We start from the raw sequence: 23,742 nt of genomic DNA, 5'->3' as shown, positions 1-23,742 counted from the left end.
CCACAATGATCTTTGGTCCACTGCATATTTTAAACGACATTAACTGAACCTCAAACATAATAGAATTCATATGCTTTTTTCTCACTGAGATAAAAGTAGAAATGTTTCTGTACAGTATTAATGCAGAACCTGACACCTGCTTTATCTTTTCTCATCCTTCAAGGTTATTATGCTATCAGAGAGAAAACTATTCAAAACTGTGCCCTTGTTATCTTCTTTGCACCAAATGCTTATTTTCCAGATAAAGTGTTACAGCTTTCAATGTGTTTAATAAATACCTGTGTAATCCTGATGTGAAATGGCTAAATGGCTGGTATTTTGGTCTAAGAGTTAACAAGAATATCCTATCCAAGCATTCCCAACTTATTAAGAAAATTGATGCTACACAAAAAGAATAAATTCCTTAAAAGAAATGGTCACTATTGACGGTTTATTTTTATTAAACTTAGTTTTTAGTGATATCAACAGGAGTTCTTTACAATTTATATTCTGTGTTAGTATATATGTGTGTTGGTATTTGTATGCTTGTTCTGTGGATATTTACAATTACTATTTTTATAACACCTGCACTGGAAAGTTTAATACAAACCAAAACTAAATTACCTGGGCTACTAAAAGTGCCCTTCATCATGAACAAATGAAAGTACTTTTCTGGTTGCTTACCATTCTGATTACTATTGCTGATAGTGCCATCTTCTTTCTCAGACTGGCTGTTACTACTATTTGAGGCAGTTGGGGGAGGGGACGGTGCTCGACTAGATGCAGCACTTTCACTTTCATCTAGAAGACGATCCATGTAATCCCTTAAAATTAAGTGAAATAATAAAATAATTACTTTCTTATATTAAAAAAAGCTGAAAATTAAAATTGAGGTTAAATTTAGAAGGCTTTATTAACAAATATGTCCTAATTTTCACTTACATTTAGTCCAGTGCCTCATCTACCTCACCAGCATCTGAACATTTAAATGGAAAAACGCATAAGGACTTTAAACTAGCAAATTTTAGACACCTATATGAAGGTTTAAAACCTTTAAAACTATAGGTAAGTGCTCAGAGTGGCCCAATTAAAATCAGAGGATTTGTAAGTGAAGAGAGGGATGGTGCCAATCAGGAGTAGAGAAGAATTTCTGCACAAACACAGATTGAAATTTTAAAGCTCCTAAAGATTATGTGATGGCTATAGCAATACCTGAAAGACAAATTAGGGCCTACAAATGAATCACTTCCCTGAACTTTCTTGCGTAACTTCTGTATTACCTTTCTGCTAGATCTGAGCTAAAAGAGGCTATTAAATTCCTCAGCTTATCTGCTGGCTTAGTCTGCCAACCTACCATTAGAGGGGAACTCACTTCCTTAAGTTACTAAGTTACTCCTGAACTATATGGTATGGGAGGACAGCTGTATTAAGTGACTTTGGGTTTTGTTTAGAAGATCTGGGCTAAAATACTTATCTCTGAGGTTTCCTAGTATCTTTACCTGGAACATTATGTATGTATCTATGACACACAGTTGTTGCACAAGATGTGTGCAGGGAAGTGTTTTTGTAAACTATGAAGTGCTACAAAGTCATTAGAATAAAGGTCAGTGAACTGTGGCTTATGGGCTGGCCACTGGTTTTGTGAATAGTATTTTGATGGGACAGAGCCACATCCACTCATTTACATAGTATCTATGACTGCTTTTGCACAACAGCAAAGCTGGGTGGCTGCAAGAGAGGCTGAAGGCTCACAAAGCCTAAAATATTTACTCTAGCTCTTTATAGGGAAAATCTGCTGATACCAGTGCTGGACTCATCCCCCAAAGGCAGGAATTTTAGTCTTTTTGTTCACCACTGTACCACCTGTGCCTAAGTTGTGCATGGCACAGAGTAGACATTAAAAAAACAAAAAAACCCAAAACCAAACAAAAAAACCAAACAAAAAACCCACAACAGCCACCCGTAAAGCCATTATTTTAAAATTCCCTCAATAATTTTAACAGAAATATTAAGACAAATCCTTAGAATTTCTGAGCAGGTGAGTAAAAATGCTTGTAAGAAGTAAACAATGAAGGGGCGTCTGGGTGGCTCAGTGGGTTAAAGCCTCTGCTTCGGCTCAGGTCATAGTCCCAGGGGTCCTGGGATCGAGCCCGAGTCTGGCTCTCGGCTCAGCAGGGAGCCTGCTTCCTCCTATCTCTCTGCCTGCCTTTCTGCCTACTTGTGATCTCAGTCTGTCAAATAAACAAATAAAAATCTTAAAAAAAAAAAAGTAAACAATGGAAAGGTTTAGGATTTTACTGATAGTCTGTGGCAATAGTCTACAACAGACTATTAACTGTAGCTGTAATATCAAACTACATGATCACACTGTCCCCTGGGATACAGGGATATAATGAATATAGGGACTTGAAGCTTTCAACAGTCTGAGTCAAAACACATATCAAAGAAATGTATATAACCATGAGCTAATCAATTTACCATTCTAGGCCTTATTTTCACGCCTATAAATAGATAGAATTAAATCTGATGGTATTTTAGTACCCCCCTTCAGCTTTATGCCATGCATCGTAATTCTAGAACAATTATGTAAAAAATTTGAACCACACAGAAACACAAATGAGTATGAACACAAAGGGATTTCAGAAGCTAAGACTAGTAAGAACATATGATACATGATGAGGAAGTGCTGGAAATAAATTTGGTATGGTTGGGATGGATAATGGAGGATGTGAAAAGCCAAGCAAAGAAGCTAAAATTGACTAGATATGGCAATGATATTGTGAAAGAATTATTATTTCTTAAAGATTAATGGCATCCACAATGCTTAAGGAAGGAGAAGAGTCAGGTGGGCCATCCAGGAGGCTGGAGTAGCATTCAAATAACCAGAATTATGATGGGTTAACTTTTAGTTAAAAAAAAAAAAAATTATTTGCAAGGCTTCTACAGTAAAGTCTCTAATTTGCATATGGCTACCAGTTCTTCCTGGTGGTGACTAAAAGAAAATCTGCAGGAAGATCTCTGCAAAGGTTGTTTGTAAGGCATAAAAATGGCTAATGTGCGTCATTCTGGTGAACAAATGGAAGGTAAAAATGTAACAGAAAAATGAACAAATAACTTACAGTATAATGTGCTCTAAACTATGGATTTTGACTAAAAAAAGATGAAAAAACTCGTATTTCTGTCTTATAATAACTTAATGTTTTGTGCACTAGAAGCGCAACTCTTAACAGAAGGAGGTCCTGGAAGCAAACTGAAAAGAATCTTCATGTTTATAGAAAACCTTAATTTCTCCCTATTTGGGCAGTAACGTATAGTCCAGTCACAGCTTCTTATGGAATATGTAGCACAGCTAAAAGGGATAAATTGGAGTAAAACATTAGTTCCATCAATTAAAAAACAAAACAAAACACTTAAGCCTACAAAACCACAGTATTCTCGCCTGGGGGAAGAAAGCCCTATTTGTTCACTTCATACCATTATACCAGGGGATCACTGTAAAATCTTGAAGCATGAGAAAAGAGATGACATGGGATTACTTTTAGCTGCAGCTACTCCACCTACTGAATACTTAACCTTAAGAGGAATCAAGGTTACAGATACAAGGATCTTCAAAAAGTTTCCGGAAGCTATGGAGAGATTATTAGAGAAACTCAAGTGTTGGCAGCACATCCCTACCTAACCTGTTGAGCTTGACAGCACAGAGGACCAACTAAGCCAGCCCACAACACTTCCCTTGGTGATGCTTTCTGAAAGAGAAAACTGGATGAACCATGGGTCTGACCCAGCATGGCAATTCTTATGTTCTTATTGCTGGTGACGTCAGATTGCCTGTAGTTCGTGTGTGAACATTATTTCTGAAATGGGTGAAAAAAATGAAAGATGTTACTATTGCTTTTCCCTATAGAATAGCCTGAAAACTGACTATTTTAAGATAAACTCTGAAGACCAGATAGCTGCATCTAGTTCCACATCATTATACCTCAATGTAACCAATAAATCATCATGAGAAAAATTAACTCTAAATTTATAACATTAAGCAATTAGATCAAATTTGGAATGCTATGTATGAAATTCAACTCTAGCCATCATGAGCTTTGAATAATGGAAGATGAGGCACAGAGCCCAGTATCCAATGATTTCTGGGGCAATCATACCCATTTATTCTCTTTTAAATAAATTTGCTTTGGATTTTATTTTAGAGTGTTTGATCCTTCAGGGAAGTGACCAGAAGAGACACCTGTAAATGAACATGACCAGCAAACAGTCTAGCCTAGGAGTTTGCAAAGCACAATCAAATATGCATATAAGCACATCTTTCAAAGGCAGTTATTTGGCCAATCCTAAGAATTTTACTGGTACACACTGACCAAATGAAGTCACAACTCAGCATTATTTTTATTCTGTAAACAGCAGGAAATAATCAAGGATAGAATGGTAAAGTTTAATTCCACCTTAGCAATTCATCAGCATTTTAGAGCACCTCAATGAGAGACGAAGGGTTCATTCAATACTTGATGAACTTAAGTAACAAATTATTAGTGGCAGCAGGGACAGTTTATTTTTCCAAAGCTAGACTGAATGAGGCTAAGAGATTTTGGTGCATGACGACTGGTACAGGCATACAAAGCATTTTGTATGAAGCCTACATATAATAACCCACACTCCCTATTTCACTAGGAGTAAGCTGAAGTTGCAGGACTAATTATTAAATATTTCTGTTAAAGGAAGTTTTCAAGAAATCAGGGAAAAGGGAAGTCACCATGGACAAGTTCTTTCCTCTTTAAAAAACTTTGTAACAAAAAACAAAAAACTTTGTAACAAAAAACAAAAAACTTTGTAATAAAAAAGAAAATGAAATTTGACCTGATGAATTCTCTCTCTATATTTTCCCTTTTATACCATCCATATCCAAATCTTAGTTTGGTTCCTGGGATCAAAAGTAGACTGGACAAGGAAAGACACTAATTTCCATTCCTTTTTAAAGGGCCTTTATTAGGCAGATAGCCATATAGCTTATGAATAGAGTCTCTTTCCTATTCTCACTGTGCTCATAGTATTATTAGATTAAAACTATGTGTTTATACTAATGGAACAGAAATTAACAAAAACATGCTTTACCAGCTGTTATGATCCATTTTAATTCCTGAAAACATACTCTTACACATTTATTGTCTCAAGCAGTATTAATTGTAGTTCATAATCTTTCATAAAATACTGAAAACTAAATTCCTATGAAAATATGTCTATAAATGGATAAATTTAAACAAATGTAAACTTTTATCATACTGAAAAAGATTCTAAATATTACAATTTTCTCAAGAAAAAATTCAAGAGCAAAAAATATAGGACTCAACAGAAAAAATACACTCACGTTACACCAGGATGAAGATTATATTTCTTTTTTCCAAATCGTGTTTGCTGAGCAAAGAAATCGTAACGTTCAGATTTTTTCCACATATAATAGAATGCTACACATTCACCAACTGACCTTGTTCGAACCTGTAAGAAACAGTTGTTTTTAAGAATCATCTCCTCCTTAAAGCAGTATTTCATGAAAAATATCTGGGTCTGAAAACAAATCTGTATGTACCTTAAGTAATATATAATACATTATATAAAATATTAACACTACAGCAGCTTTCTTAAAAACCACACTTTCCAAACTCCCATTGAGAGAAATAATACACTGGCAACAAATCTTCAGATATTTAGTATTATGCTTTTTAAAAAACTATCATATTAATTTATCATAAACACTTCTCTATTGAAAATATCTGGAAGTGGCATTTAAGCTAAAATTAATATTATAAACAGTGTGCAAATACTTTTACTCACAGAGTACCTAGGGAGTCTACATTTAAAATTCCATTTAAAAGATTCTCTTAGTAGTCCCACCGGAGATCCAGACTCAGTTATTTTATTTTCTAGAAAGGCTGAGAATATTCCATAATGAGTTGGAAAGTACTGTAATAATGCCAATTCTAATTCATTGTTTACTAAGTTACTCCAGTAACCGTGCTATATTTGTGTGAATGAATGATTCCCCTTCCATAAACGTTCAGCACCAATGGGACTGGCAAATGATGTGGACAACTTGCCTCTTTTTCCTACTTAGCTTGGATAGCTGTGGTGGTGGTGGTGGTGGTGGTGGTGGTGGGTGGGTTTGCGTGTGTGTGTGCGTGTGTGTGTGTGTGTGTGTATAAAAAATACTGGGAATTTAAAAGGAAAAAAAAGCCATCTCTGTGAGTGTTGGGATGCAAGACCATATTGCTCTAAGCCATAAATTTCTAATCCCGAAATAGGTGTCCTGTGAGACTGACTACACCTCAAGTCAATTTGATGACATCCTCATTTCACTACTTGACATACATTTTTCTTTCTTCCCTTATGCTTGCACTTTACAAATTTGGCCCATGTTGCTTTAAGACTGAAAGCTATCAAGGCTTTTTTTCTTTTTTAAATAATCTTCTCAAGCTTTTTCTCCTCCTTTAGAATCTTCTTTCTATATAGACATAAGTGAAGTCAATTGTACTTTACTGAAAGCAAAAATTGGAAAGATATTTTGGGGACATACAATGTTGACAATATTATGAAAAATCTTCAATAAAGTAAGCCTAGAACTCATGATTAAGATTCAAACTTCAATTCCAGGTATAACAACAAAGTCTCAATGTTTTCACTGGACCATTCTCCCTAAAGAGTAACTATCCTCTTTCTGTTCAGTGTAACTAGTATATTGGTATAGATAGGTAGTTGACTTCTACATGACTGAAATATCACCATCCCAAATATTTATAAAGAAATATTTTTTATTAGTTTCAATATTACGTAAAAAGACTGTTTTGGCTAGTCGTTTTAAGTTACCTATTAAGTTTTTACTCCCTAAAAAAAAGGGATTTCTGGGGGTGTGGGGGAGGTTCTTGCTGCTGCTAGCTATCATACCAGCTTATCAGTTTCAGAGTCCCCTCCATAGATAATCCATCATGGTTTGGTTAATATAGTGTTTGAATCCAAACACTATATTAATCTAGGAATCTAGGAAATCTAGGAATGCTAGAAAACTCTTATCCCAAAATGTTGCTCCATTCAACTATGAAACAATACCTTTTTTTGTTTTTTTACAATCAGAAACCTACGTGTCTAGTCATCAGTATAATGCACCCCTTTCACAGAATATTCCCTATGCTTGAAGTAATCAGATGATTTGGACACAACACTAAGAGGTAGGATACATTTTTGATACCAATACTAAGACTCAAAATTTCTTATTAGTCATTATGTCTGATGCAACAAGATAATCAAGAATAAATTAGCTAGGGGCACCTGGGTGGTTCAGTCGGTTGACCATCCGACTCTTGATTTAAGCTCAGATGATCTCTGGGTCATGGGATCGAGCCCCATACCAAGCTCTGCACTGGGTGTGGGGCCTGCTTAAGATTCTCTCTCTCTCTCTCTGCTCTGCCATGCCTACTCTCTCTCTCTCAAATAAAATAAACTAGTTAATGCACAATAAAAGTAAGAAAAATTAACTCACAGGATTTACAATCAACTATTTATAGAACATAAAATACTCTTAAATGTGCTGAAACAAATTAAGTGAACACCCATCACATCAAGATGTATACAAAGAATAATGTGGTGACAGACTACTTAGAACTCAGTCAACACCATCCTAGACAAGCCATCACTCAAAACTTAGATGCTCTCTTTAAGGAAACATGTAAAGCCACACTCCTTGTCATTTCTTTTTGCTAAAAATGTGGCATTTATATAAACCAAGAAATTACTTAATTTCCTCCATTTAAGCTCTGAGATTTTAATTTTGCACATTCTACTTTCCCACAGAAACAACATATCTTTCTATTCTATATAACTGTACAGTTCCTACTAAAAATCTCACCTGATTTTAGTTTAAGAGAATTAAACCTAAAAATAAATCTGCAAGTAATTATGAAGTTCTTTTGGGTATACACCAACACTGTATAATTGGTATTATTAATACAGAATGATAAATGAATCATGTTAAGTAAAATTGTCAAATTATAAATTTATAATGTATAATAAAGCTGATTTATTGAGATAGTCTTCTGGAAAATTAAATTTTAAAGCCAAATTAAAGTATCTGATTTTAGACACTCAGCACTTAAATAAATGTAAAAGATATTTTAATTGTAAATAGTGTCACATTAAAAACGTTTTTGAAGTTTCAAGATTAAAGACCAGTCCTTTAAAAAATCTGTCACAAGTTTGTGGAAAAAAACTTTAAGTAATTACACTGTATACAAAGATTCCACCCAGAAGTTGATTAACATAACAGGGCAATTCTTTTTCTTTTTTTAAAGATTTTTAAAAATTTTTATTTATTTGACAGAGAGAGAGACAGCGAGAGAGGGAACACAAGCAGGGTGAGTGGAAGAGGAAGGAGACTCCCTGCTAAGCAGGGAGCCCAATGCGAGGCTCAATCCTGGGACCCTGGGATCATGACCTGAGCTGAAGGCAGACACTTAACGACTGAGCTACCCAGGCGCCCATTTATCAGTGCAAGTCTTAAAGGCTAGTATCATGCACTGAAAAGTCACTTGCTAAACAGATCCCAGAAAATATAAGCATGTTTATAATTCCCTAAAAATATGTTAAAACATTTGAAGGTAATAAAAATATAAGATGATCTGTATTAACTAAATAACTTTTTATAAAAGAGAGAACATTATCATTACTTACTTTATTGGCCTGAATCAAATGAAAATCCTTTCCGTAGGCCTTTAGCCCTTGTTCAAAATTTCTACACTCTTCTTCTGTCCAAACAGATAATTCCTCTGACAAAATGAGGGAGAAAACTGTTATAAGCGATTTTCCCCTAAATAGTGCATATACAGTTATAAATAAAAATATAAGTTTCTAATAACAATAAGGTAAATATTTCACTCCTGAACTCTATTACTGATGGCTGCAAAAGATGAAGTGACAAAAATCCTGTATTTAATAAAATTTTGGATGATTTGGTCGCTAATTCTTCAACCTTAACTTGGACCACCTTTCTCCTTTATGATCTAACTATATGAGCCACCTTTCAATTCCTTAAATTCCCTATGTTCTTTCTCACTTTAGATTTTTGTGATGTTGTTCCCTTAGTCTAGAATCATTTTCTGCCTCACCACCCCCTTTTCACCTAGCTAATTTGTTTACATCCTAGCAAAAATATCACTTTGTTCTATAAACTTTCCCTAACAGCCTCTTGCCCCAAATCAGGTTAAGTCCTACTGCAATAAATTTTAATTATACCCTCTAATTTTCCTTGAAAGAACTCATAACTATTTTTCAGCTCCCCCTACCTAGGCTCTAAGCATCATGAGGGCAGGACTTTGTTCACAATTATGTCCTCAGAACTTAGCAGGTCCTCCAATTTTTGCTGAATGAGTAAGTATCTTGTTTGCTATGTAATGTCATACAGTGTTCTTAGTGAAGCAGGGTGGGAACCAATTTAGAGTACAAAAACAAAAAATTGGATTTTAGTTATGGCTTCATTGTTTATAAATTATGTTTGCCTTAGCAAAGGTACTTCAGTTTAGAGACCTCAGTCTCATCATTTTGAAAGCAAAGTTATAACCGTCACATTCCATAGTTCACAGGGCTATTATTAACAAGATCAAATAAGAAAATATTTAATAAAAATGCCTTGAAATTAAAAGGCATCATGTATTTTAATTGCCATATTTTCACAAAAAGAACGAACAGTCTTAATCCATTTCCCATAATGCTTGTTATATACAAGTTACTTAACAAGTTACAACAAGTTATTTATTATTCAGCAAATATTTACTGATTTCAGAAAGATCAGTATTATTAAACTTAGGATATACCTACACAGACTAAAGATCTTAAACTTATTAAATTTCTGCTAAATCATGAAAACAAAAATGTATTTACACTTACCTCTAGCTGCTTTTACATTAAATCTTAATCTTCTCAATGCTTCTTCCGTGTCAAAATTGCATTTAACCAATTCATATAATGCCTAGAAAAATAAATGCCTTCAGTATGTGACCCAGACTATGAAAAGTTCAAGGCTACAATTTCTTAAAAAAGTAAAAGCTCTTCCTGAATCCAGTATTCCTTTTCATCATTTCTGGAAGACAAATAATTCTAGGTATGCAACAGAGCACTAAAGAAAAACAAATTCAATCTTGATAATTGACGCTTCTAAATATTTAGAAAGCAGGATAAGCAAATACTCTAACTTGGCAGCTACAGTACCTCAGAAATTTAAAAATGAAAATAAACTGTTCTATAAAAATCACAAAACCTGTCTTTTTGGCTTTTTTGCAGTTCCTATTCTAATTCTAAAAAAAAAGGTAATGCTGTTATTAGGTTCATGGTAGGCACTGGTCTACTATATCCCTGATAACTTCATTCCAAATATGTACTCCCAACACTGATGATATTTATACATTCTTAGGGATATCCAAAGGAACTTCAAAAATCCTAATAAAACGTATATACAGGCAAAATGAGAGACCAGATTTTTGTTTATTTTAGCTGAAATCATACTCATGAAGCGAGTATGTACACTAGCTATTTCAGATTCCCTGTTGATGACAGTATAAGAATTTTGGTGTCCAGAACAGTAACAGTGAATGTGACAGCACTTACATCTATAAATGTAAATATATAAAACATATTAAAATATATGTGGTTAATTTATTTTGGGAAAACCTTACGGTATTTTTTTAAATTGAACTTTAGTAAAAAAAAAAAGCTGTATTATATTAGCTCCAGGTGTACCACATGGTGACTGGACAACTGTACACAGTATGCTATGCTCACCAGAGGGATCACCATATAAGGTGACCTTATCACAATACCACTGACTATATTCCCTATGCTATACCTTTCCTCCCCATGACTTATTCATTCCATAATCAAACAGTTACTTCTTACTCATGTACCTGTTCATTGTCTTTAATGTGAGATCCTTCAGGAATTGCTTCTACACCTTTCTCATCACCTGTTCTTCTAGATGCATCCTTAAGAAATACAATCACTTTATCTTCTGGTAAGTACTCAGGGTCCCACAGGAGCTGATCATCATTTTCATATACTAAATTAGTAAAACATAATGTTAAAAAAATGCCAAAAATTGTTCAAGTTTGTGTTAAAACACTATCACTGACCAAATAACTAACACTTAGGAGCCAAAATATTGATTACTGAGAGGTAAAACATGGTCCTAGTATTTGCCTAACTTTGTTCTTGGGCCATATTTATAGCCTAAGTGATTTAAGCAATCTAAACAGAGAGATGCCATTTGATAGCTCTTCACCGGAAAGCTAAGATGACAGCTTGAGTTTACCAAGTCTAGGTCTCTTCGTTTGAAAAGCACCACCACCACTTACTATCTGTATGACCTTGGGCAAGTTACTTCCTGCTCTCTGCCTCATCTGCAAAAACAACACTATCACAAAGGGTTGTAAAAATTTAAAGCACTTTAAAACAATTCTGGCACATATTAAGGTTCAATGGGTGTTAGCTATGATTACTATTTTTTGAAATAGGAGATCTAAAGCAATGCGCACCAAATGTCAACATGGTTTTATTTCTTGGTGGTAAGATTTGGGATCATTTTTCTTACTTTTATATATTTTTTCTATGAAGCTTAAAATGTATTATAATGAACATAATTCATTTTCATAAAACGAGTCTTTCCTTTTTTAAAAAAAGCATTTAGCTTTCATCAGAATTTCCATTAGAATAAGATTAAAGCCTAAATGCTATCACAATTTTAAAAGTGAAAGGAAAGAAGGAAGACCTAAGATGTGAGCAATTCAAAATGACAGGAAGATGGAAATACAGAGTTAAGGAATAGTCACAAGATAGAAAGAAATACCAGAAAAGTGGCACCATCGCAGCTAGGGGAAGAAAAGGTTTCCAGGAGTTAAATGCTGTTAAATGGCCAGTATGAAAACTGAAACAGGTATGCTGGATTTACTAACAAAGGAGGTAAATGTTTCAAGAGCTGTTTTTGTAAAAAGATGGAAGCCCAGGCCACACTGGCGATGACGGAAGAGTCATCTTCCGTCAGGGGAAGAAAGAAAGCAGAGAACTCTTGAAAAGTTCAGTTGTAAGGGAAGAGATGGGGTAGCAGCCAGAGAGGAAGTATAGAGTTGAAGAAACTTTCTGGTTTTGTTGGTTTTTAAACACAGGAGACAATAATTTGAATGCCAACAAGAAGGAGCCAGCTAAAGAAAAACTGAATTTAAGAGACAGAGGATAACTCAAAGTGTCAAAGTTCCTTGTGTTATAAAAAGGGAATTAACAGCCATTAAGCATGTCCTATCTATCAGGCACTATGTTAGGTGTTTTCATATAAAATTACCTTGTTTCAGACTCCACCCCAACTATACACCCACACTTTAAAATATCCTTCTACCTTTCTGTTCCCCGAAAAAGATACTCTTCTTTAAAATACAAGGACAATCTCAAGAAAATTTTCCTTAGTAAACCTCATTCCTTTTCTAACCTGCTGGTACAATTATTTTAAATTAATTAATACTATTGATTTTTGTTCTCTGCTTAGCCTCTGTTCACTGAAGGAGGTAGACTATAGCTTTTATGTTCTTGAGACTGATGGGTGAAAGCCTTACAAGGAAAACCTAAGAAACACGGAAGGTGGGTCCCTGAGTCGTCAGTGTTCTCCCACGTAAATATCCCTATATTGGGCTTATAAAACAAGCCCAAGTGACCTGGAAGATATTTCTGGAATCATTCTGTAAGTTTCCGATTGTCACAGGATACAGATACCCTAGTTAAGCTGAATACACAAACATCAGCAGATGGCACCAAATGACAAGCCAGACCCTGACCCTGAGAAAACATCTAATTTTATACAATTACAACACACTGAAAAGTAACCGCGGATGAGAACAAATAGCATTTCCATAGAGAATAAACCACTGCCTTTACTGGTTTCAGAAAGAGACCAAATTATTTTCCACTTAAGTTTCACTCTAATAAAATATGACTTTTGACTGTGCTCTAAATAAAACAGGCAACACAGCTGATTTTTTATTAAGTGTCTATTGTAGAACTAAATGCCAAGAAATCAGAGTATCAGAAAAATACCACTATGGTAAAACACACTAAAATACAGAAGAGAAATAACATCTATAAATATATGAAGAGAAAAACTCTACAAAAGCAACAAAAAGAAACAAATACCCTTTATCATAATTACATAAAATGATATGAACATGCTGGATTTCAAAAGATCACAATCACTGAAATGTAATAGCATCCTCTGAAACTATTGCTTTCTGAATGAATTACAAAGCCTAAACATTAGAATCTTTAAAAAGGAAAAACAAATATATGATGGCAGATATAATTCACATGTGATTACAAGTAAGTGGGAGTTCAGGAGACAAGAGCACACAAGTTTAGTTAGGGAAGTGCTTACTATGGCACTTTAAGTAAGAAGCTTGACAAACAAACAAAATGGGTTGTCAAAATAATTCAACGAAAAAAAAAATTCAATGAAGTTCACTGGGTGCGTGTGGTGGTGGTGGTGGGGAACTAATGTAGAAAGCTGAGAAACCACCACCAAAAGACCACAAACTTCTGCAATCTGGGAAATTAATTCCCAATGAATAAATTTATATTAACTTCCAGTTTTAGTTAAAAAAAAAAAAAGTGTTATTCTATTTTTAATGCCTAAGTAAAAACTTAACCTAATCAATATATTATGAGGATGAAAATGCCAATCTATAATCAGCTATGGTATAATAATGAAGTTTACAACAAAAATGGTCTTAAAAGGTCACATTATGATTAATGACCTACATTTTAAGTTGTCCAGCTGAGGTTTTCCTATGTATAAGCTAAATGAACTGCCTTTTTAACATTATCAGCATCAACTAAGAATAACACGTGTTTCAGTAACTTAAGAATTTGTCAAATGTCCATTAGAAATGATGATTTACATGGTCCTTTGCTATTCACTGCTTCCTAATTCCCAGCCATCATTTCCTTACTCTAAAACTCCATCAAGAAAGCATGAAAATTCGGCCAGAAAATACCTTAGCTCCTCTTTCCTCTTGACCTTTATCCCTCTAGGTAGTCCAATGAATTCTCAATCAATCTAGTCCAGGGTTCTCAACCTCAGCAGTACTGACACTTTGGGCAGATAGTTCTCAGTTGGGGAGTGGGAGTAGCAGCCATCTCTGGGTTCTAAGATGTTTATCAGCATTCAATTCAGTCTTATCACAAAAGCTGCAGTGTTCAGTTCAGTACATGAAACAAAACACACACAGAACTGAAAAATCATGCTTTTCATCTACTCAACACTTCTTTGGGAATTAAATCCTTTCCATCTGGTCTGAGTGGGGCAGACACCACACCCTGGATCCCCAAGAACAGATAAATGAGCCAAGGCAAGCCAGAATACTCACTCTTCTCTCTGGTCACAGTAATTACTTCCGGCTCAGTATGACTCAAGCTAAGTCAATAGAGGTTCTCTCTAGGACTACTTTTGTAGGAACAAAGGTGGATGTGGAAGTTCTCATTTTTGTGGGTTCTCTAGCTACAAGGACAGTGTAAAGTGTAAGCCAGGAGCTCCCAGGAGCCATCTTAGCTTGTCTGGCAATAAACGAAAGAGAAAAAGGGGAGGGACAGCTGATATAATAATAACCCGAAATCCAGTTATATTTGAAGCCACCCAGAACCTTCCAGTTAAGCAGCAGATAGATTCTTTTTTGCTGAAGCTAACTGAATTGCGCTTTTGCCACTTTTAAGTAAAACAGCATAAACCAGTGCTTTCTGAAAATCTGAATAATAATAATTATACCTAAATAATGGGTAAGAGTAATCATCCACTGAACATTAAGGCCACTCACTGAGCACTTACTATGTGCCAGACATGATGCTGTTAAAGTGACACATAAAAACATCACATGTAAATCCTCGTAACAGGCTCTGTAAATAATGCTCTTTTATAGCTGTTTTATAGATGAGGAGAAAAAGAAGCTAAGTAAACATGTCCAAGGCCCAATGCCTATGTACTGATTGAAGTTTAATGGCTCCATATCAGTTCTGTTAACATTATTCTGCACCTACCTAATAATTCAGCCACCAAATGTTTACTATCTATGTAACAGAATCATACTAGGTATTAAGGATATAAAAATGAATAAAGAAATGGTTATAATATACTGTGTTGAGTTTAAGCGCTAATTTACATAAATTTAGGAAATTGTATAGTTGAGACTGTGTAATAAAGGTTCAAAGGAAAAGGACTCAAACACAATTGTAACAAATCTTATTTATATCATTGTTTGAAACAGAAGTGATAACTGATGAGGAATATATAAACTGCATGGAGTCTAGTAAAAAAAGAAATCAGGTATCAGAGGGAAAAAAATCTATCAATGTCTCTCCAGGATACTCAGTAATAGGGCTTCCTTTATCAGTGAAAAAATTCCAGTCCATTTGTGTCAAGTAATTCCTACAGTGAAGGTATAAAGTATATTAGTTTTATGGCATTTTTATCAAGATCACTCAAATCAAATACTCTCCTTTTTGAATGTGTGCTCACCAAACCAATGAAACAAACTCTATCCTATAAGGGAAAGAATGCACTAATGATCAATATCCCTTTAACAGTTGTTTTCCAATGGTGAAGTTTACCTAAGTTTCACACACGTTTGGTTTGTTTGCACAGGGTATCCTAAGTGGTGACAAATTCTGGGTATCATGACAAAAGTTTGAATTCGTAGAAATACAAAACTGAGGAAAGTCCCTCTACCACAGTGACCCCTCCCATGTAGTATCACCTGCTAAACCTAGTCTGATCCTCACACAATCTAAAATGTTTAAGTTCATATGGTAAGAAAGCATCACAAATCATACCTTTCCTGGAAAAAAAAATTATGTATACAACTGCTTTCTAAAATTATAATAAAACTGAAAGCATTAAACCAAAATCTAAAACACTGAAAATTAGAGATCTTGATCATTTACTGTGACATCTGACAATACAAACATGTTAAAATAAAACAAAACATATTAAGAGATAAGTAAAACTACCTTTAGCTCTAACACTAACTTGCCACATATAAAACCAAGATACTTTCCTACCCACCTACAAAATACAAAATTTTCTAAGATAGACACTATTATTTTTCATAGTCAAAACTTTAAAAAAATTTCATAAATTAGAACTAATGTCTAACTTTCAGTTCTCTAGTTGGAGAAAGAACTCCATGGTGAACATGTGCTAATCATTATATAGCATATAAGGAAAGCATAGTATTTAAAATTCAATGACAAAAATAAATACAAATGCCAATGGTTCACTTATTTTTGCACACAATTACAATATACTGACAAAACATATGCAGAAAATTTCACTATATAACAAAATCATTCCATATAGGTACCTTTAATGTTCCTGTATGTTGCAGGAATTAACTTGAAAGCACAAGTTATTACTGGTGTGTTAAAACATTTTTGTATCACTAGAATTTACTGGCCTGTGCTGTTCCTTTACTGTCTCTACCTACTACTTCCCTGAAAGCAGGTACATACTTAATACATAAAGGAAGTTTTTAGAGGAATATTAAAAAGGAAACAAACAAAAGAATTCTACAACTTTGAAAGGCTCTGCCTACGTAAACTGAAATGTGAAGAAAACAACTGAAATAAAAGAAATGAAGAAAGACTTCTAGCACTGAATGATCTCATACTACACATGAACTCCTTATAAACACACACACACAACATTCTTTCTGGAACTCACCCAAAGCAAAAAAGTCCTCAAATATTTTATGTTGCTGGAAGTTTAAGTATTTATGACTTACCTTACAATTTTTAGATAAAATGATGGAAAAATTATGTAAAAGTTAAGTATAGAAGTTGTTTCCCAAATTATTTTACAAATAAACAAATAACAAAGTACTCAATTTTAGTAAAAGTTTCAACGCTTAAAGTAAGCTTTTTATAACATTGTTTACTTGAGTTTTTTTGAAACCTAACAACTTCCCTTGACATAAAATAACTTTTAAATTTAAATTATACAGGTTATAAAAGGCTATTATTTAAAATATAAAAAAAAAAGAAAAAGCTGGGATGTTTTAAGTTACTCAGTATCAAAAAGGCATTCATTTTTTCTTGTTAGATTTCTATGGACAAACTGGAAAAAACAGTAAACATTTCTTCTTATAGAAATAATGAAAAGTCCTCTTTCATAAATCAATAGGGTAACAAATTGTCATGATCTTATTCCATGATAAAGTAACAGTTCATCACTTCAAAAGCATGAATGCAAGCTGTATAACTTTAATAACCCACCTTTTTCATTTTCTTTGTATCTACAAATGCCAACTGGAATCTCTGCTTGAAACATGGAGCCCACCATAATCTCCTATTTAAAAATAACATGACACATTAGTAAGATCTAGTAACACAGATTTTATATCCATTTTCTAGTTTTATCATCTTCCTGGGTTTGTTCATGGTTTCTCTGTCATAAAAGACACAACCAATTAACTACCTCAGAGGAGTATTATGAGGATGAATGAGTTAATAATAGATAAGAGCTTGGATATGATTGGATGAAAACATTAGTAATAATGGGGTATAATGCAATATACACAATGAATACAAACTTTTACTTCAAAATAAGGAGAAAAAGAAGTAAAAATGAATTCTTATTCAATTAAGATAACTGCAAACACCCTGAAAAATAGAAAATCCAATTCAGGTCCTTTAAGATACTTAAAATACTTACAATCTAAACTATGATGGTCAGCATCATCAGGTCACCGGGAAACTGTTAGAAATATAAATGCTCAGGTTCTACCTGAGACCTACTGAACCAGAAACTCCAGGGATGGGACTCAGCAAATAGTGTTTCAATAAGCTGTCGGGTGATTCCAACACACACTTCAGTTTGAGAACCACGGATTTAAGGTAAAGAAAGTAATGAAAAGGGTTTATATAAAGCTCAGTAGAGGGGAAATGGATGAAACTCCAAACCAAATGGATAAGCAGGTTAGTGCCTGACTTTCACAAAACAATACAAAATGAAAAAAGTAACGTCCCCAAAACATAATTAAATGTTATTTTAGGAAATGTGGTCATCAAATCTATATAGTAAAATCATAACTCAGAGGAAACTAGCTGTTCAGAAAGATTATGAGATCACCACTGATGAGATACTACAAAACAGAGGGACCAAGATTACACAGACCCTCCCTTATCTGGTGGCTAAATGTTAGGAGTAAATTTATTGCATTTTCAAAATAAAGATGTAGACAGGAAAGGTACAAGTTTAAGGTAACAGTTTAACAGTTTAAATAACAGTTGAGGGGTGCCTGGGTGGTGCAGTCAGTTAAGCATCCAACTCTTGGTTTCAGCTCGGGTTGTGAACTTGCGGTTGTGAGATCGAGCCCTGTGTTGGGCTCTGCCCAGAGTCTCCTCCCACCCATGTGCTCGCTCTAATATTAATTAATTAATTTAAAAAATAAGTAACAGTTTAAGTAATTCTTACCATTTGAAAAGTTCCTCTCTCCTATTTTTGTCAACCTACTGATACTAAGATCTCATTTTATCTGGTATAACTCCAAAGACATGCTCTATGTAATTAATTTATTGCTACACCTATATAGGAAAACCAGTCCATTTTTTAAAAAGAGTATCACATACAAATTTTCTCTGCTCTTATAGGAGAACTTTAACTTTTCCAGTATAAAAAAAGAGTACCCTATCACCATTTCTTGTGCCTATTTTAACTTCACTCACCAATTCCTACCAGAGAATAGGCAGTTATGTTAGCAATCCTCTCTGAGGAACCTGTAAAAATATTGATGCCTGGATCCATTCCAGACCAGTTAAAATTAGAAATCTCTGGTCGAAAGCCCTGGTAATCAGTATGTAAAAGTTCTCTAACTGATTCTAACATGGAGGCAAGTTTGAGAGCTTTTGGACTAGTATAAAAAAAAGACACTTCCTTTTTCCTACTGAGTTTAGAACACTTCTTTTTATCTGCTGATTTGTTCTGAAGGGAAGGGAAATAGGACTTAGGAGCATTATCTATCAAGTGTCATATGTATAATTTTCATTAAATCCTCACCAACTTCAACAAGGCTAAAATTTTTATTCTTGTATTATATCTGAAATGACACTCAAAGAAACTGTTCCTCAGGAATGCACTATTAATAAGTTCTGACACTATAAACTGGACTCAAATTTTGATTTCAAGGCCGTTTCCTCTACCCTAGTTTCTAGAAAAATTCAGTATCTTACAATACACAGAAGATGAATCTGAATCTTGACAAATTTTACCACAACATAATCATACTAAAACAAATAGTCTGGATTTACTGTGGCCTGTTTTATTACATAATTTTCGTGAGGAAGGGAATATTCCTCCATGTTCTCCCTACTCTGAGCTTTTGTTCTTTCATTAAAAATAAAATTTAAAAAATTAAATTAAATTAAAATTTTCATTAAAAATAGTAATACTCAATATTACAATCAATACTCAAATATTCTATGGTATACTTCTATACAATTTTATACAATTTATTTGTGTAATTGTATAATATGGCATACTTGTATACAATTTATACTTGTATACAATTTAAGTTGAAGAGAAAGTTTAAGAGAACATAGCTTAAGAGAAAAGATATATAAACTTGAAGATATGGTAGAAAGTAACAGTTTAAGATGACTTCTAAGGTTTTTAGCTCTTTTCTTCATAATTTCTGCATGGTATAGGAATCAGAAAAAAACTGTGGAGTGAAGAATGCTTGCCCAAATGGGCAAAAATAGTGGGTAACTCCGTGGTCCTTGTTTTCAGTCTTCAGCCCCATCATTCATTCATCATTCATTCAAATTAATTAACACATAATGCACTGTGTTCCCTTACCATTCTAACCCACACCTTCCTTTATCATTCTAACACACTGAGAGATATCCTTATTTTTTGTCTACACATATTTTTTAAAATTTAAATTCAATTAATTAACAGATGTATTATTGGTTTCAGAGGTAGAGGTCAGTGATTCATCAGTTGCATATAACATGTTCATTATTACACGTACCCTCCTTAATGTCCATCACCCAGTTATCCCATCCCCCCACCCCCAACCCTCCAGCAACCCTCAGTTTGTTTCCTATGTTTAAAAATCTTTTGGTTTGTCTCCCTCTCTGATTTCATCTTGTTTTATTGTTTCCTCTCTTCCCCTATGCACCTCCGTTTTGTTTCTTAAATTCCACATATGGTGACCACATGGTAATTGTCTTTCTCTGACTGACTTATTTCACTTAGCGTAATATGCTAAGATGTCTCTCTCTTCTAAACATCTCTTTGGAAATCCAGAAATGGATCAATTCTGGCAGAAGCCCACAATCCTTGGGTAGCCCAGTCTGAGTTCATTTGAATACTTCATTATTCCTAATAGAAACTCTATGACATATTCTTTTATTTTAATTAGCAAGGATGTCAGCTCTTTTTTTTTTTTTTTAAGATTTTATTTATTTGTTAGCAAGAGAGGTGAAGAGCACAGGGGGAGCGGCAGGTAGAGGGAGAAGCTGGCTCCCTGCTGAGCAAGAAGCCCAATTTGGAACTTGATCCCAGGACCCTGGGATTGTGACCAGAGCGGAAGACAGACACTTAATTGACTGAGCCACCCAGGCGTCCCCCAAAACCAAAAAACTTTAAACCACCATCACCAACAACAAAAAGCCACAGCAAAGACTCAAAACTATTAATGAATTAACTAATTAAACAATCATGTTTACATAAAAAGTGCAGAAAGTCCACTCGATTTGATGATTAGAGCTATTCTGCTTCCAAAAAAAACTGTTTATGCACTAAACTTAACAGCAAAAACAAAACAAAACACTCAATGGAGTTTTTAAGAGCAAAATCAAGTGAGCTATCTCAATAAGAATGACATCATTTTTTCTATATAAATGATCTGGTCTAATAAATTCTACATGACATTTGACACATTTTCCTAGTAAGTTCAACTGCTTTGCAACAGCTTAAAATTAATTCTTTTACTTACCTGTATAAGTTGTACAGTTACACAATTTTATAATTAAAAAGTTCTGTCAATATATGATCTTTAGATTCATTTTAGAAATTAAATTATGCATAGTTATTGAGAAGCTCAAATCTGTCTCTTCACCCAATATATTTTGAGTTGTAAATACTGATATTAATATGGGATGGAAAAACTTATAATCTAAATTATTAAACAAAATCTACTTAACAGAATCAAAGCCTCAACTGCTTTCCCAAATATATAAAAAAAATTTACTTGTGATACTTTTTAGAGTGCAATGGAAATCTAAATCAGCACTAGTTCAAAATTTCACTTTCTATTGTTGGTTTGAGACTGACTTGCTCAAAAAAGTCAAATTCTTTCTGAACCATTATATTATTTTATTAAAAAATAAGTATTTTTCTTACCTCAATGTATTAAGGGGGAAATCTGAATATCTACCAAACATTTAAATGTCACAAAAGGGCTTACCTCAACTTTATCAATATACAGCTAGGAAAATAATAATCATACTTGCTTTTTAATATTAATTTACCTAAACTTTGGGAAACTATGGCTCTAACTACCTTTTTCCAGTCTTCTGATGGAATATAATCTTCATCTTCTTCAGATTCTTCTTCTATTTCGCTATCTACAACAATAAATAAGACAATATACAAAATGTTTATCCTGTCCACATCTGTATATCTGTATATTATTTTTACATCTACCATCAAACATTTAAGAAGGCCTAAAAGTGTTTGCAGAATAGGACCAAGATATTTCTAATCAAAAAATACTCTCTCAGTTTAAAACAAAGCAAAACAAAAAACCCATAAACTTTCTGGGACAATTCTAATCTTAGAAAACTATATTCTCAGTAAATGATTACTTCCAAAAATTTAAGAAAAAAATTGATTAGTAGATCAAAATAATCCGTTCCCAAACATAATTCTTTCTTCCCTAATAAAAGGAGAATTTGGACAAAACAAAAATTGGTTTCCAATCAGTGCTCCTTGAGACACTGAGAACTTTGTAGCAACACTTTGGAGAGGAGGTGAAGGGAAGGCTACATATGAAGACTTCCATCCTCCCCAACCCCTCTGATTTATTCAGAGCAGGCAAAGAGCCACTTGTTTACATTCTGGAGTAAAAATGTTTTTATGTAAAGGGGTAGGAAATCTGAAAACAATTAAACTGTCAGCATCTTCTCAAGTATAAAATGGTATACAAAGTTCAAAAGGTAACATTACATATAAAAATTAAATCTTTCTATGGAAAAGCTAAGATAGCTTCTCTGCATATATCGCAACTAAAATAGAGGATCAGAAGTATGAAATAATTACTGTTTTAAGATTCAGTCACTTAAAGAGGCGCCTGGGTGGTTCAGTCGGTTAAGACCTAAGACCTCTGGCTCAGGTCATGATCTCAGGGTCCTGGGATAGAGCACTGTATCAGGCTTCCCCGCTCACTAGGGAGTCTGCTTCTCCCTTTCCCGCCCCACCTTACTCATGCTCTCTCTTTAATAATAAAATCTTAAAAAAAAAAAAAAGATGTAGTCACTTAGCATCCCACTTTTAAACAAACTTTGGTAATTTACCTAAGAAGAAAAAGGAAAAATAGCAGGCTTTCTCCAAACTTAGTATTAACATAGTAATTTCAGTAACCAATCTCTCCTTACACTGACAGACTTTTCAACTGGACCATATCTTTGACCAAAACTCACAATGAAGTACCATTAGCAGTACTACATTCACTTTTAAAGCAAATATGTATCAGAAATCATTCACATGAAGCAATAGCCATGTTCATCAGTTACAACACTGCTCCACTTCATGAGAGGTTATTGTTCTTCAAGTGTTTTTTTCTTTTAAACCACAGAAATTCAGACCCCAAGTTTAAACCAGTAACACTAATGGTTGCCTTTTTCTTATCAAAGAGCAGTCATCCAGAATAATGATTCCTGCTTAGAATGAAACACCATGGAGCAGATAAAGCATGCAAATATTCAAGATACATACATTAAATGTTGTTTCAACTACTGCACATCTCTGACTAGATCACAACTATAGTAAATTTAACAGCATTCTTTCTGTGTATAACATACTCTCACCTCAAGAGGAAAGCGGTTCTTGAGAACTGGGAGCCAATGATTAGAGAAAGCAATGCTTATGAAATAGCTAAAAAAGGCTAAGAGGCAAAGAAAGTAGAAAATGAAAACTAAGGAAATGACTAGGAAAAATAAAGATAACTATGAGACAAATTAAATTTAAGGAAGTGTTGGGGATAAAAAAAAAAAAAAACAAAAAAAAAAACACCACATTTTTTTTACCCCCAGGAGCCTGCCAGTGGGGAACAAATTGACGGACGTTTTAGTGGACACAGATTTTATTTAAGTAATCTCTGCACCCAACATGGGGCTTGAACTCACTACCCCGAGTTCAAGAGTCATGCTCTTTACCGACAGCCAGCCAGGTGGCCCTGGAATGTCATCCTTAAGAGACACACGCATCGACTTAGATATCATCAGACAGCTTTAAAAAACCCAGATCAATTTTATGGAGCCAATAAAACCCTTTGGAAATGCTGGTCTGACACCTTGCTTACAGAGCTTCCCACAGCTTTATCAGACCCTGCTAACAAACAGTAGCTGTCTCTGCAGAAGTCTGGACTCAAGGTCAACTGATATGGTTGCAGCCTATGTACAAGCAAGGCCCTG

General features: G+C 34.2%; 1 protein-coding gene across 7 annotated transcripts in view; it reads right to left on the bottom strand.

The window, feature by feature from the left end:
- Positions 1-23,742, bottom strand: part of LOC111143441 (MIER1 transcriptional regulator) — a 62,288-nt gene that overhangs the window by 4,779 nt on the left and 33,767 nt on the right. For all 7 annotated transcript variants that reach the window (XM_022497184.1, XM_022497185.1, XM_022497189.1 and 4 more), the window contains 7 exons: positions 21,611-21,675; positions 17,320-17,392; positions 10,926-11,077; positions 9,913-9,994; positions 8,701-8,795; positions 5,351-5,478; positions 664-803 (listed from right to left, as the gene is read on the bottom strand). In XM_022497184.1, coding sequence (XP_022352892.1) covers positions 664-803; positions 5,351-5,478; positions 8,701-8,795; positions 9,913-9,994; positions 10,926-11,077; positions 17,320-17,392; positions 21,611-21,675 — 735 coding nt within the window. The remainder of the gene's footprint in view (positions 1-663; positions 804-5,350; positions 5,479-8,700; positions 8,796-9,912; positions 9,995-10,925; positions 11,078-17,319; positions 17,393-21,610; positions 21,676-23,742) is intronic.

This window comes from Enhydra lutris, unplaced genomic scaffold (genome assembly GCF_002288905.1).
Source record: "Enhydra lutris kenyoni isolate GAN:26980312 unplaced genomic scaffold, ASM228890v2 scaffoldscaffold9, whole genome shotgun sequence".
Classification (NCBI taxonomy): domain Eukaryota; kingdom Metazoa; phylum Chordata; class Mammalia; order Carnivora; family Mustelidae; genus Enhydra; species Enhydra lutris.
Note: the sequence above shows the minus strand (reverse complement) of the source record. Positions and strands in the feature narration are given on the sequence as shown.